General features: G+C 39.7%; 3 protein-coding genes across 3 annotated transcripts; 2 read left to right on the top strand and 1 right to left on the bottom strand.

Moving 5' to 3' along the window:
• Nucleotides 1-8,919, bottom strand: naglu (N-acetylglucosaminidase, alpha). Its single transcript, XM_079372073.1, has 6 exons — nt 7,881-8,919; nt 5,416-5,563; nt 5,176-5,322; nt 4,567-4,652; nt 3,476-3,732; nt 1-3,243 (listed from the first exon to the last, which is right to left on the bottom strand). Exons 1-6 carry the CDS (start codon nt 8,291-8,293, stop codon nt 2,039-2,041), a joined length of 2,256 nt encoding a protein of 751 aa, XP_079228199.1. The 5' UTR covers nt 8,294-8,919; the 3' UTR covers nt 1-2,038.
• A 494-nt stretch (nt 8,920-9,413) lies between these two features.
• LOC306842363 (C-reactive protein-like) lies at nt 9,414-11,702 on the top strand. The gene is made up of 2 exons (XM_079372565.1): nt 9,414-9,527; nt 10,721-11,702. Exons 1-2 carry the CDS (start codon nt 9,470-9,472, stop codon nt 11,347-11,349), a joined length of 687 nt encoding a protein of 228 aa, XP_079228691.1. The 5' UTR covers nt 9,414-9,469; the 3' UTR covers nt 11,350-11,702.
• Nucleotides 11,703-12,742: 1,040 nt separating this feature from the next.
• On the top strand, nt 12,743-14,239 carry LOC306842359 (C-reactive protein-like). Its single transcript, XM_079372561.1, has 2 exons — nt 12,743-12,816; nt 13,588-14,239. The coding sequence occupies exons 1-2, from the start codon at nt 12,759-12,761 to the stop codon at nt 14,214-14,216; spliced, it is 687 nt and encodes a 228-aa protein (XP_079228687.1). The 5' UTR covers nt 12,743-12,758; the 3' UTR covers nt 14,217-14,239.
• Nucleotides 14,240-16,320: the final 2,081 nt, after the last annotated feature.

The following is a 16,320-nucleotide window of genomic DNA, read 5'->3' as shown; positions in this document are numbered from 1 at the left end:
CAGGAGAATAAAATCATTGTATTAGCCACATAACCGTGAGACTTTCATGACATGCCTGAGATTAAGAATCACAGAAATAAAATAAATTTATACAAAACAACACAAATATTGTGCATCATGAAGTGTTGGCTGGCACATTGTGAACGTAAGCTGTGCTCATGTAGTGATTGCTAGAACAAACAAAAAAAATCATAACCCTGTTGATGTATTTTAATTGTTCTTCACTAAAACGATATAAGTAAAAAAAGAAATATCTCATCTACACAATTTAAACAGAAGAATACCAGGGCCATGTTCAGAAAAAACACAAGAGAATCAAATGGAAAAAGTCAGAAAAAAAACCTGATTGATAGGTCTACACATAAGAGAACATATGATGCCAAAAACTTTTGATTTGTTTTTCATTTTAGGAACAAAGTTTAATTGCTGAGAAAAAGTCCCAACAATGATTTCTTTAATGACTTTCTCACTTTTATACACAGCATTAATACTGATAGTTATCAACATTTTCTTTGTATTCAGGCTGCAGAACAAAGAATAATGTCTTCTCTTTACTTCCCTAATGCCTGGTCCAAATGTTTTAACAAGTCCAATGTGACTCATAAAATTTTAATTTTCCCCCAAATGTGACCTCTATGAAATCATAAAAAAATAGATGATTTTTCAAACTTAAAAAAAATCTAAGAACAAGGCAAAATATATCTTCTAAAGTGCACCATGAGACATTTTGTTCAGAACATCATAAAACCTTTAAAAATGTTGCTGAGTAATGGTCCAATCTCACTGAGTGAATCAGCATTTCATTTGAATTTACAGTAAGAACATTTCATTGAAGGATCAAACTTGGATCATACTGCTTGGTAGTATTGATAGAAGCATACTTGTTCCGATTCTACTTAGTGCAGTGTCTACTAGAGCCCGACCAATTAATCGACTGGCCAATAATTTCGGCCGGTCCGAGCATATGCAGTATCGGTTAATTGTAATCACAGATCTATCAGATGCACAGATATATCATTGTATTACTCAAACATTTGTCTTTACTTTCTGTCACAAAGAGAGCGTGCACTATGCACTACATGCATGTACTCCCTCCAGAGTGTAAAGTAACACAAACATGCGCAGTTACTTCCAAGTTAAGCGACCATCTTTTAGTGTTTGACAACTGCATTTGAGTGAACACAAAGAAAATGTATGTAAATCTATATGTATCAATCTCTAAAGATTAAAGACACATCTAAGAAAGATATTGAGATATGAGATTTCTTTATCTTCCTAATATTGATATCTGTATCTGCCCCAAAAATCGGTTGGGCCCTAGTGTCTACAACTCACACACCAGTCTGTTATTCTTTATATATATATATATATATATATATATATATATATATATATATATATTTTAAATCACATTTAAAGAAATAATATGCAACATTCTTATGATCTAATAAACCCTATGTACATTTATTGTGGGGTAAAGACATGTTGGGGTTGAGTTTGGAGGAGAGCGTTTGTTTAGATGTGAAAAACGTCTCTCAAAGTCGCTTTAACTTGAAACTGGTGAGTGAAACACTGCAATGTCCGCCTGATATCCAAAGCGATATTTTTAACAACTGGGTTGTTGCTTCTTTACAAACTTAATGCACTTGATGAAACTTAATTGGCTTCATTAGAGCCAATGCAGAAGTATGAGAAACTACAGTTTGCCGGGTTTGCTTTTGCTTCTTGGAAGAAACTGCTTACTATACTCCTCTAATCCTATTTGTTAACGCTAAGACACCAACCATCTTTCCTTCCTTATATTACAAAAAAAAGTATGGGATATTTGGTTATTGTGAATGTTTGATGAAATCCTTTTTCTCTCTATTAATTAATGACTACAAGTGCGAAACAGATTGTTCCTGTTGACCCAGGCTGTAAAATGTTCTATATCAAAAAATGTTTTGGAATAGCCATGAAGAACCAGAGGGGAAAGGTGGGAGGACGACATTCTTCTTGCTGCAACTTGTGACGTGTTTTTACAAATCGTCTCCTCTCACTATAGTCTCTTTAAGGCCTGTGGGTAGTACTTGAGGAAAATCTTGAGGGCTATCTCGTAAGTGTCTCCATGAGGCTTGGTTGGGTATTTTCGGCTGTTGTAAATGAATCCCCGTTCTACCTGGAAAACCGCCTGGTTGAAGGTGTCCTGTTTGAACGGTTGTCCGCTGTCCAGACACTCTACCAGGGTGTGAACAAACAGCCCCCATCGTTGGGCATAGTAGTCCTCCATGAGGCCTCCCCACTCTTTGTTTGCGTAGTCAATTATCTCACCACTGGGACCCCATAGAGTGATCTGATTCCTGGCGTTCATGTCATAAAGCTCTGCTTCCTTGTCATCTATGGCTAAAGATCGAGCCCGGTCCAGCCATGTCCCCAACAGAAAGTTGGGATCACTGTTCAGTAAACGATTAAGCTCAGGTAAGAGATCATAAACCAGAACGCCGCCTGCAGTCAGAAGCTCTGGCAGTTTGTGGTTGTGGTATGCATCCACGATGTCCTTGTAATAGGATGTCGTCAGGACTTGCAGGACCTGCCGAGTCACATCAACGAGATCATACCTAAAGGTCTCCTTTGAGATGAGAGATGGAGCCGCCTCAATCATCATTTTCCAGGCTTTGTACAAGTCAGCAGGGTCATACCAAAGGTCAGTATTCATACGAAAGGAAGGCCGGCGTACCAGTGGGCTATGGTTGTGATTCCGGTAATGAGGCACTGTGCAGTTGTAGACACTAGATAACAAAAGCTTCCATGCAGTGGTTAAGTTATTATGAGAGCTGCCATAGCGGCGTACTGCATACAGCGACACCCAACTTGACAAATTGACTGGCTCCTTGCGCCAAGCTAGCTCCGTCATCAACTCATACATCAAAGGATTCTGTTCAATTCCCTCAGGTGTCATGCCGAGGCCCACCAGAGTGGAATTTGGGAAATGTAAGGCTTTGAAGGGGCCTGAATTGATGCTCTCCACTGTTCCAAAGAACCCACTGTTGCCCCCAAAGTTTTGCAACATGCACCAGATGAAGGGCTGTCCATAGAAAGACTCGGTGTAGGAGAAAATTGGTTCGGTCTCTGCAAACAGGTCCAGCACGATCATTCTTCCGAGGGGCACCCCGTGTAACAAGGCCTGAATCCGGGCTGGCTTCCAAAACACTGCATCACTGAAGAACAGCCAGCCTTGCATCAGCCAAATTGCCTGAGGATCAACTGGGGAGGGAAAAAAAGAGATTTGGATGAGGGACGGGAAGGTGACGGATTTGAAAATGAAGGCCAACAGGGAGCATGAGGGAATGGGGGTATGTTTGTGTAATAGAGTTGGACAATAGGTCATCCAAGGGGAATCTAACTAGGGCAATTATTGCACTTGTTGCCCAGAATAACAGCCTGCACACAGGCTCTGTTAGATTTAAGACAGGATGTTAGACACCCAGACACTGACCTGCAGTCATTGAGGCAAAGACTGAGCGACTGACTGCAGACAAGTAGGCCAGGTCAGACGAAGGTGGAGTCATCTCGTTGAAGGTGTCAGTGTTGTAGATGTGATCTGTTCCAAACTGCTTTACCACCTGCGACAGATAGAGGGAACCTATGTGTAGGAAAAGTGGGTCCCGAGGGTCTAAGATGTAGGAGCAAGAGAAGCTGCAGTTGAAATGAGACCATGGTGCCAGTCGGGTTACATTGGCTTCTGGATACAACCTATAAAAAAATAACAACACAAGAAACACTTCAGAGACTCAGCGAGCGGCTTAGACTATAAACTAAAAGACATGTTAGCTTAAACATATAAGGGAGCTGAGATGTCTTCAGGTTAAGATGTGCTGAAACTAGTTCTCACACAGTGGCATTGGACAATGTCATAGATCAGAACAGTTACTTCCTGATCTTCACTTTGAGGTGAGGTCAAGTCTGCAACAACAGTGGGAATAGCGGAACAGTTTGCATTTTCAAACAGTCGCCAAATGACAACACTTCAGTCACTTCTACAATACACAGCAGACAGTAAATATATGAAGACTAAAAAAGCAACGAGAGGAAGTTTAAAGTCTGCACACTTTCAGCTTTATAAAGCCAACAAGGTTTCTTGAGTTTTCAATGTACCATAACCGAATAAATCAGTCATATGAAGATGTTTTTGCATAAACATCTTCGAGACAAGTGGGTCATATGAAGAAATGCGCATGCCCCATGTCCAAGGTTATTACCTTGGTTATGAGGTAAGGTTAACAGGCTCTAAGTGCAGAGGCAGGGTAACGTACCCATAGCTATGCTGGTTACACAAAGCTTGGGTTAATTGGTTATTACCAGTTTGACTTGACACAGCCTCCATGCTACTTTATCTCTGTTTTTCTAAAGCACAATACTGCCAAACCTCTCAGCACAACAGGATGCCATCCATCTACTATGCTGTGTCAGTTATGGCAGTAGCCATTTACCAAGGATATAGCCCCAACTAGTGACTGCCAGCTGCATAACAGCTTAACCTCGTACATGATGTTTCATATGTAAATAGAGTCATTTGAAGTTATTCACCTTAGGATTCCTTTGGGAATATTCCCAGAAAAGGCTGGCAGCACAGGAATCATACCAAAGGACCTCATACGCTCCAGGATTTTAAACTGTAAAAAGAAAGAACATGTAATATGAAATTTTTTTTCAGAGCATGGAAGTTTTATTGGAAACTTTTCAACATTTTCATTAAAATTTAAAACCATTTGGGGTTTTGATTACTTAGCCAACTTGGGCTTTAGCCGTTTGTTGCAGCAATGTCACTGTGTCATGAGATCCCAGCAATATCGTTTGAAAATGTCAATGTCAATTTTATTTATATAGCACATTTAAAACAGCGAGTAGCCAACCAAAGTGCTTTACAGTGAACGACAGAGTTAGTTACAGAGAACCCTGACACTAACCCCCCCCCCCCCCCCCCCCAACAGCAAAAACAATAAGCACAACAATAAAACCCAATAAAAATGACTTATAACTGTTGTGAAGTTATCACAACATAACCGACTCTAATGATTTAAGTTTAGCTAACAAAATAACTAAGGTATAAAATATAAGGACATCTCAGTGTTTGATTCTTCCAAAGCCAAAAATGTCATAGTGCAATCAAACGTAAAAGCATGGAGGTTTCATTACTTGGAGTAACAGCTGGTTCACATGCCAAGACTGTGATAGCGGCCCACCAAACTTGAACATGTTTCCCATTCGGTTCCAAGCAAGAAAGGCGGGGCCAGAAAAGAAGTCCTCGATCTCGGACTGGTTCAGCCCAAGAGCTCGATAAACCTGAAGGTAGCAACAATTGAATGGGTTGTGGTTGCACATCATCATTTACCTAAAGTAAGATCTGTTACAGAATATGCAGAGGTGGGTTCTTACCTCTTGCCACAGGGCTTCTTGGCCGGTAAAAGCCAGTGGAAGGTTGATTCCATTGAGCGCCATCCAATCGATCTCCCTCTCCCATCGAGGCCAGTCCCACCACACAGAGGAATAGCTAAACGTGCAGACGTTCTGGTAATACCTGAATCTAGATATGAACCGCAAATATATTTTTATAAACACATGAAGAATGACATAAGAACAAAAAGAAATACACTGCAAGAGCCTAATTAATGGATTTTATCAAGTTGACGTGGGCCTACGACAAGATTTATCACTGTAGTATAATATACATTACAGAACACAATGCTTGTGGGGATAAATAAATGCAGTTGCAAGCAGAGAACAGTTTCCTATACTACTTTTTGTTGGTTCCCAACCTTTTTATCTTGGAGTAACTTGTATCCAAGAAATTGGTTGGTTACCTTCAGCTGGTTAAAAACATAAACCTCTTTGGATTTAACTCACTATAAGAGTAATAGTCATGGGAAAACTAAACCGCGCTATGCTTGCCGTGGCTTTTTCAATCTAGCCACTGTGCACATGACATAACTGAAGTGAGCCGATGCGGCTCTAATGCACTACAGATAATTGAAAAGAAGGGTCTTTTAAAGGGCCAGGCTGTGTTACAAGTGTCCATAGTGCTTGGAGTAAACAATGAAAAGTAATGTGTGACAACGCTCCATTAATCATGCACCCATTGGTTTGGCTGTGTTGTGTTGCAGTGGAGGGGGGCTGCAGTTACATGCCCACTAAACACTGCCGTCATAGAAATCAAACACATAGACATGCCATAGTTTCATGTTCTGTGAGTTTGGTTGTACTCTATCTCTTTCTCACTAAATATAAATACTTTGTATATTTGCTGAGCAACATGAAAAATAATGCTCCTTGCTGCTGATACAAACTCTCTCCCCATCAACAACCACGACACGACTGTCATGGCTGTTGAATAATTCTAACTGGATTCATAGAGTCTATGTGGTGAAGCTCTGAAGCTGCCGCTGAGAGGAGCTGGCACACATCCAGTGTACAGCAGTGGGAAAAACAGATTTGGTGGGAAAAGAACATCAACGAACTTGTTTTGCTGACGTACAGAAAACTTGCACAGTCAGTCAATTCATCAGAGCAATCTCAAAGGTCACAGAACAGAATTACTAAACAAAAATACACCAGACTGATCTTTGACTTGACGAAGCATTTCTACTGGCATGTAATAAAATGTGTTCATTTGCTGGAATTTTTTTAATAATTCAAATGAATATTGTCTTAGGTGTTGTTATGAATTAAGTGTTTTTCAAAACAAATGCAATTTCATAAACCTCTTTCAAAATAAAACTTGTATTTAAAAAAAGTGCAATTGTTTCCAGATCTTTTCATTTTCAGTAACACTGCCTTAATGTAAAGAAATAAAACAAGCATTAGATTTGAAACAATTTAAAATGGGCCCATCGATATAGAAATACATGACAGCAGCAACGATAATGTTTTGTCTGCTGTTCTTTACACAATTATTTTGAGGGTTGAGTTTTGAGGGCAAGCAGACTAGTTTAGGAAACCCTGACTTAAGCGGACATACATCCATCCATTTTATTTTACTCCATTTCCACGTCAGTAAATAAAGTGTGGGTTCTCTCTAGACTTTATATTGTTACTTACAATACATTTTTGTATTTTGTGTCACATTTTTATCTTTATTTTGTACTCTTATTGTATATGCTGCTGGAACCTAAATTTCCTGAGGGAGTCATCCCAAAGGATCAATAAAGTTCAGTCTAAGTCTAAGTCTAAGATACTCCGACTTCCTCCCACAGTCCAAACACATGCTTGGAAGGTTAACTGGTGGCTCTTAATAGCCCGTAGGTGTGAATGTTAGTGTGGACGGTTGTCAGCTCCAGTACGTGTTGTCAGCCCTGTGATTGACTGACGAACCATCCAGGATGTCCCCTACAAGGAGACTGTTTGAACTCAAAGACACACAAACACAAAGAGATATATTGTAAGTAGAGCTTCTTTATAGGCTGAAGGTGGGATGGTCTGATGGACGTCAGTGCAGGGGGACAAATTAAACTGAACTTGAAAGGAGATCCAGGTCATTGTGAAAGTTACACTGTCATTCAAAACTTCCAAAAGCCCTCCCCCCCCCAAACAGGGAATAAGCAGCATAGATAATGGTTGGATAGAACTCACAATCAAGTGAAATCTTGAGTTATTATCATGAGAAATTGGGATAAACCTGTTGAGATCTAGAGAAAATACTTTTTTTAATTTACAAAAAAACAGAAAAATAAAATGTATGGATGCATGTCCTCTTTGGACTTCCGTGGAATATCACCTGAGAACGTTTGCATATTGTCAATAAACATTCATCACGTACTGAGAGAAGCTGAGATTGGTGTCAGCAGCAGCTGCAGGTTCTCTACACTGAGGGCTAACTGTCAGTGTAGACCCGGTGTGACACTCACCTGTGCTGGGTGTTGATACGCAAAACCCCAGTAAGCCTTGGCAGGGGACGGGGGAGGTCCAGCTGGTCCCCGGACCAGGAGACATGGCAGTTGCAGAAATATTTCAAATAGTTGTAAATTCCAGAAGCCACGGCCACTCCTGAGCTGCCAGTAGCGACTATCTTATTGTTTCTAGTGGACCTAAGTTCACACACATCCAGGCTGTCATTGGAAAGGCTCCTGTTGACTACCACGATGAACTCCGTGGATCTGTTCCCGAGGAGACGCTTCAGCAGCTCCACCACTGCTCTCCCCTGGACCTTGTTGCTGGCTTTCGGTTTGATGTGGTCCAAAGAAGGAAACTTACAGCAGGCGGTCACAAACAGACACAGCACGACGAGAAGGACCAGGCTACAGCCGCTTCTGGGTGACATTTTAATCCCGAGTCAATCGGGGCCCAGTTTCCCACCGAAGCGCAGGTTTAAAAACAACTTAAATTGTCCATTTGCAGATAACCAGGAAGCGCTGGTTCACGCAGGAGAGCTGCGGTCCAATCAGAGCCAGAGAACCGCTGTGTCGAGCAGAGCTCGCAGCCAATCAGACGATGCAGTTTCTATAACGTCTTAATGTCATGTGATTATTCTGTCACATGCTGGTAAGGTTACAAAAGTAGTTTGAGTTCAGAGATGAGCCATAGGACAGGTTGTTGGAATAAAACAGTGAAAGTGTTTTACCTCAGTGCAACACTGTTAAAGAAAAGTTCAGAGCACATTAAAGAGAACATGCTTCACAGATTTACTTGTTAACCTACAAATCTTGTTATGTTCCAGTGAAACACAGTTGGCCCAGACCTTCTTTCAACCAAGGTACAACTAACAAAACGTGTTTACTTTAGAGGATCTACTCACTGCCAAAAGTCCCCAAATCAAAGTTTTAACATACTGATAAAAAGTCCCTCAGGTTGATACTGTCCACAACAGAACAGATTTGTCAACAAAGCTGTCAATCCTGACGTTATGTCAAATAACTAACTAAAACAAACACTCAAACAAATACCATGCTGACTTAATGTTAATATATTAATGAGTTTTTACACTGAAATATCTAGATTATTTTTAAGTGAACTAAACCTATGTGATTGTGTTGTTTTTTAATGCTTACATTACCTAGATATTTCCAACAGTTATCAAAGCCAGAGGACTCCTTAATTTGATAAGTTTAGCATGACGTTTCATGACATTAAATGATATTTTCATCATAAACTCTTCAAATTAAATCAGTGTGAATTGTTAAATTACCTTTTTGCATTGAGTCAGGATTTGCATACATGAGGCTGGATCTTCGAGTTGTGAGCTTTCAGGAATACACACACACACACACACACACACACACACACACACACACACACACACACACACACACACACACACACACACACACACACACAGCACCTTTAATCAATAGTCAAATTGAGTCATGAAGAATAAACATTCCTGCTATTGGTCAGAACTTGTTCCACCTCCCTTTAAATCTCTATTAAAAAGAAGAGAAGAGAAGTTTAGGAAACTTTCAGATTTTTAGGGACTGTCTGACTTCCCGGCCCAGAAAAGATGAAACACTTTCTGATCTTACTGGCTGCGCTCTGCGCTGGTCATGCTGCTGGAAAAGGTGAGTGATAATACACCATAGTTCTTGAGACAGGCCCAGTTGATCTTTAAATGGAGTGTTTGACAGAGATGATGAAAGAGCTCTTCATCTCTTTAGTGTAATCTTTGTGTCTTTAGAGTTTGTTGTGATTTTCAGTCAGATGGCATTAATTAGAAATGTGTTTTTTATCTTTTCTTTAAACCCATAAAATATAGTAATTATAACAAAAATATAGGAGTCTATTTACTGTGTATTTATATATTGTATTTCAATGGGTTTGGTTTATATGTTTATTAATCTAATTAATTTGGACACTAGCTGGTGATAATTGATCATTTGGGTTAATTGGTCAGCTTGTATGGTTGAGTGATGTCACAGGTGAACAGGAAATGGAGGCATAGGTGGTGGAAACATATACGGTTCTTACTGTAACGTACGTAATCTAACAAACGAACAACAACAAAACTTTGTGATGAGAACTCATGACATCATCACGGCTGGTTTGCTTCATACAATAAACTGGAGCTTCACAACGTAATTGAATTTTGGACATTGGTTATTTTTACACGTCAAAAACTTTCCATACACCTATGCAAGTGACTAAAAGCAAGATTAGGAATTTGGACTTTAGATAGTCACTATAAAAAATGTGTCACAAGGTCGTTAAAACAAACTTTGGCCTTTTCCTTTAATGATTTACAGCGTGTGTGAAATGTGCTTTTAATTCTTTTATTAGATGATTTTTTCTTTAAATTACTGAAAGTATTTAGCTTCTCAAACATGTACAAAATTACCAGTTTTGCATCGTTATGATACCAGAATTTTAACTTCTGTAAAAAGTAACTATCGATACCTGTTTCTATACCATATCAACAAAAACCTATGTTCAATGCATGAACGATTGGTTCATTTCCTGTTTTTAAAAGACCAAAAACTGCATGCAAAGTCTGGCAACCGGTTTAATTTACACAATTACCATGGCAACATTTTGAGACTTGAACATAACCAAAGTAGGTCTGTAATTCAGTGTTGGCTCTCTTCCAATCACTGCAGCTTATGGATCAAAACTGAAGCTCTGAGGGTTTGTTAAAATTCTGGTACTTTTCATTCTGGAGATTGTATTGTATCGGGTTATATAAAAAGTATCTGAAATTTTTATAAACTTGATTGTCCCACTGCCATCAGTCCTAACACGAGTCCTCTCTTGCTTGCAGATCTTTCGGAGAAGGTTTTTACTTTCCCAGTTGGAAGTGCAACTTCTTCTGCGAAGCTCATAGCAAACGCTGAGCAGCCTCTCACCACCTTGACCATGTGCATGAGGTTTTTCTCCTCACTTACCCGAGCCCAATCTCTGTTCTCACTGGCTACCCCGTCTCAGCCTAATGCCTTCCTGCTCTTCAAGCCCTCTGTGGGTGTGTACCGACTGCACATCAATGGGGTTTCTCTTGACGTCAGTGGACTGCCTGACGAAACCGATGAATGGAACTCTGTCTGCTGGACATGGGACTCGACCAATGGCTTGACGGCACTGTGGGTCAACGGAAAGCGCAGTCCTCGGGCAATTCTGGCTAGCAAAGCATCTCTCACAGGTGTTCCCATCATCATTTTGGGTCAAGAGCAAGATAATTATGGTGGAGGCTTTGACCAGACTCAGTCTTTTGTTGGGGACATTACGGACGTCCATATGTGGGACAAAGTCATCTCTCCGTGTGAAATTAGGTTTTTCATGGAAGGTAGCGCCTTCACACCAGGAAACCTTCTGAACTGGATCGACCTAAGGTTCTCCACCACCGGCTCTGTGTACGAGGAGCAAAGTGACTTTGATAAGCTGTCATGTTTTTAGCTTTTGTAACTGGCATCAAGGATGCAAAGCTAAACGAAAGAAGTGGAATTGAAGCTTAGTCCAAAGGCAACTTTACCTGGTTGACCAAAGTTTACTCACTGGTGGACACAGAGATTTACATTTTCTATCTCTGTCCACCAGTTAGTTTAGAAATGAAGAAGCCTTTTGTATGAGAGGTGAAATGTTTTCTTTAACTAAGTACAGTTGCCTTTGGATCAAGTTTCGATTTATCATTGTGAAACTGTAACAATGAGAACCAGCAACGACAAATAAGATAAGAACATCTGTTTCAAATCTTTCAGTCATCTAATTCAGCCTAAACCACTGTCTACAAAATAAAAGTCTTTAACTCAGCTCAGTGAACCTTCTTTTGTTTTCGGGTCTTTTTTTATTTTTAAACTATTTCAAAAAAATGGATTTTCTCTTCTAAATATATGTATATTTCATGAAATTAACATGATATTTTCATTATGACCTCTTCAAAATAAATCGATATGAATTATATGACATTTTTCATTTCGTCAGGATTTTGCATACATGAAGCAGGATCTTAGGCCTCGTTCACACTGAACCTCCAAATCTAATTTTTAGCACATCCAGATTGTATGTGGTTTGATTTGTTGCCAGTCTGAACACAAAAAGCCACATGAGATCTGATTTTTTCTCATCTGATTCACACCACATACGGAGGCGGTTTCCAGTCTGATTCCTACATATCCAACTAAATCTGAACGTCTCGCTCGCTTCAGTGTGTCTTCAGTGTCACTCTCAGTGTGACACCATTGAAAAATAACAATGTCATTACTCAGGCAGGCTGGAAGTTCACTGTAGTCATTGAAAAAACCCCAGCAAAAATCAAAACAAAAGTAGTTAAACAAGCCCACTGACAGACTACTCCGTAAGATTGTAAGATCAGAAATAATCACACTTCCCTGTCATCATTTGTTGTTGTATTTGCTCGGCGTAACCTCTTAACATAGAAATCAATGTGGATCAGACCACGTTAATATGGACGGGCACATCGGATCTGGTCACTTGCGATTTGTAATGTGGACAGTCAGTCAGTTAAATCAGATTCTGATCAGATTTGAGGGGGGGAAAAATCTGATTTAGGCAGCAATCAGAATAAAGCCTTAGAGATGCGAGCTTTCAGGATCTAAAAAACAAACACAGACACTTTCTTCAGGACACAATTTGACTGATTGGCTGATTGATTACAGGTGCTGTGACACAGCACCTGTAATCAATCAATCAATCAGTTCCAAATTCAGTCATGAAGAATAAACATTTGTGCAATTGGTCAGAACTTGTTCCACCTCCCTTAAAATCCACATTAAAAAGAAGAGAAGATTGGGAAACTTTCCACCTTCAGGTTTTTAGGAACTGTCTGACTTCCCAACCCAGAAACGATGAAAGAGTTTCTGATCTTACTGGCTGCGCTCTGCGCTGGTCATCCTGCTGGAAAAGGTGAGTGATAATACACCATAGTTCTTAAGACAGGCCCACTTGATCTTTAAATGGAGTGTTTGACAGAGATGATGACAGAGCTCTTCATCTCTTTAGTGTAATCTTTCTTCTGGAGTTTGTAGTGATTTTCAATCAAATGGCATAAATTAGAAATGTTTTTTCTGTTCTGCAACCCCATGAAATATAGTCTTTATAGCAAAAGCAAGATTAGGAATTTGGACTTCAGACAGTCACCATAATGTGTCGAGCTGTTTAAAGAGAATTTAGTCTTGGCCTTCAATTGTCTCAGTAGGCTGAAACTGAATTTACCATCTGGGATAAATTTTGTGAACTGAAGAGAAATTCAGCTAATAAAAGAATTTACAGCATGTGCTTTTATTAGCTGAATTTTTATTTCAATTGCCTACAGTATTTAGATTATCAAAAAAGTACAGTACCAGTTTGGCATTGTCATGATAACTGAATTTTAATATTTGTAAAACGATCAATCCCTGTTTCTAAACCAAAGCAACAAAAATAGACATCCAGGGCAAAAACGATTGGTTAATTTCCTCTCTAGCCAAAGTAGGTCTTTAATTCAGGCAGTGCTCGCTCTCTTTCAATCACTTGTGGATAAAAATGACTGAAGCTCTGAAGGTTTTTTTTAAAGTTCTGGTACTTTTCATTCTGGAGATTGTATTGTATTGGGTTTTATAAAAAGGATCTGACATTTTGCTAACCATGATTGTCCCACTATCATCAGTCCTAACATGAGTCCTCTCTTTCTTGCAGATCTTTCAGGGAAGGTTTGCACTTTCCCAGTTGAAAGTGCAACTTCTTCTGTGAAGCTCATTGCCAACGTTGAGCAGCCTCTCACCACCTTGACCATGTGCATGAGGTTTTTCTCCTCACTTACCCGAGGCCAATCTCTGTTCTCACTGGCTACCCCGTCTCAGTCTAACGCCTTCCTGCTCTTCAAGCGCTCTGTGGGTGTGTACCGACTGCACATCAATGGGGCACATCACGACATCAGTGGACTGCCTGACGAAACCAATGACTGGAACTCTGTCTGCTGGACATGGGACTCGACCAATGGCTTGACGGCACTGTGGGTCAACGGAAAGCGCAGTCCTTGGGCAATTCTGGCTAGCAAAGTATCTCTCACAGGTGTTCCCCTCATCATTTTGGGTCAAGACCAAGATAAATATGGTGGAGGCTTTGACCAGCGTCAGTCCTTTGTTGGGGACATTACAGACGTCCATATGTGGGACAAAGTCATCTCTCTGTGTGAAATTAGGTTTTTCATGGAAGGTAGCGCCTTCACACCAGGAAACCTTCTGAACTGGATCGACCTAAGGTTCTCCACCACCGGCTCTGTGTACGAGGTGCAAAGTGACTTTGATAAGCTGTCCTGTTCTTAGCTTATTTAACTGGCATCAAGGACGCAAAGAAGTGTTTTGTATGAGAGGTGAAATGGAAAAACCAGCATAAGTGAAGAACATCTGTTTTACAATGTCTCTAATTCAGCCCAAACCACTGTCTACAAAATAAAAGTCTTCAACTTGCCCAGTAAAATTTCTTTATTTGATTTTTAAACCTGCTTTCAAAAAATTTACGCCATTCTTAAAATACATGGCTCTGACCCTCTTTTCCACACTGAAAAAACTAAATAACAGCCTATATTATAATCATTACTTACCAATCTGGGATGAGCCCTGAATCAAGGCACTTCAGTGGCTCGGTAGATTCTCCTTCTACAAGCAGCCACCATCTTGACAAGGTTCTATAATTGTGTGAGACATGTTGTCTTTTGACTTCGAAAAAATAAAACTGCCTAAGTCTCACTCTTCACACAGGCCCTTATATTAAAGCTGTAGACTCTCCTGTTATACTGAGGCTATAGTTTCATCAGAAGTGGGCAGCATCAAAAGGAGTTGATTTAAGCAAACAAATCTCTCATTGTTTAAACATGCACCCCCCCCCCCCCCCCCCCCTTCATTGCAGATGTATCTTTTCAAACATTGTTTCGTTTTCATTGTAACTCCCAGTACATTAAGCCAACATGTTTTCTTATCAAAAAGCTTTTGAACAAACCATCTAACATTAACTTTACCAGGGAAAAAGGACTATTGAGCATAAACTAAATGAAGACAACTAAAAAGAGTGAAATGTCTTAAGATGGATTTCACTTTTGACTCAGTTGAGCCATCAGTTTTTTTGTTAATTCTTGTATAGAAAAGAGTCTATGATGCAGATGTTTTTTGGTTTTTTTTCAACATTGAGACTACGGGGCGACACTGCTGTCTGTTCTGTGGTTCAGCTATAGCGTGCCTAAAGGCATCAGCATTATCTTTTTAATGCTTACAGCTCTATCAATTAAATGTAGACGAGAAAGCCGATGTACTTAAAAGTAGGGTTGTTAATTTTCTAAACTATGATTTTGAAAGTAGTCTTCCCTCTTTGCTACAACAGCACCCACCCCCTCCCCTCGGTGCTCCCTCAAAACCAACGCCCCTCACTTACAAGCGTCGTTGGTCCAGGTTTTAAACACTCTTGCTCGCTTCCATGGAAAGTTTGACTGTTTTGTTAGTTTTTGATGTTTACGCTCACCTTTCCTGCAACACGTTGCTAATCCAGTTAGAAACACAGCAGGAGCTCCATTTGTCAACAAAGCTGTCAATCCTGATATGTCAAATAACTAAACAAAACAATTACCATGCACACTTAATATGTAGAGTTTCACTCTGAAATATCGAGATTAATTTAAAATGAACTAAAATTGTTTATGTTTTTTAAAACTTACATGACCTTAGGTATTTCCAACAGTTATCAAAGCCATATGACTCCTGAATTTCATAGGTGTTACATGACGTTTCATGACATTAACCTATTATTTTCCATTATGACCTCTTCAAACTAAATCAATATGAATTAAATTACATTTTGCAAACATAAGGCAGGATCTTGCTCTTAGAGATGAGCTTTCCGGAAACAGTAGAAACAAACAAACACACCTTTAATCAATAGTCAAATTGAGTCATGAACAATAAGCATTCCTGTTCACTCTCAGTGTGACACCTTTGAAAAATAACAATGACATTAATCAGGCAGGCTGGAAGTTCACTTTAGTCAGTGAAAAAAAGACCCAGCAAAAATCACAACAAAAACTTAAACAAGCCCACTGACAGACTACTCCGTAAGATTGTAAGATCAGAAATAGTCACACTTCCCTGTCATCATTTGTTGTTGTATTTGCTGGGCGTAACCTGTTACCATCAATGTGGATCAGATCACGTTAATATGGACGGGCACATCGGATCTGGTCACTTGCGATTTGTAATGTGGACAGTCAGTCAGTTAAATCAGATTCTGATCAGATTTGAGTGGGAAAAAAATCGGATTTAGGCAGCAATCTGAACAAAGTCTTAGAGATGCGAGCTTTCAGGATATAGAGACAAACAGACACTTTCTTCAGGAAACAATTTGACTGATTGGCTGATTGATTAGAGGTGCTGTGACACAGCA

Source organism: Symphodus melops (genome assembly GCF_947650265.1).
Source record: "Symphodus melops genome assembly, chromosome: 21".
In the NCBI taxonomy this organism is placed as follows: Eukaryota; Metazoa; Chordata; class Actinopteri; order Labriformes; family Labridae; genus Symphodus; species Symphodus melops.
The sequence above is the reverse complement of the archived record's forward strand: the minus strand, read 5'-3'. Positions and strand labels throughout refer to the sequence as shown.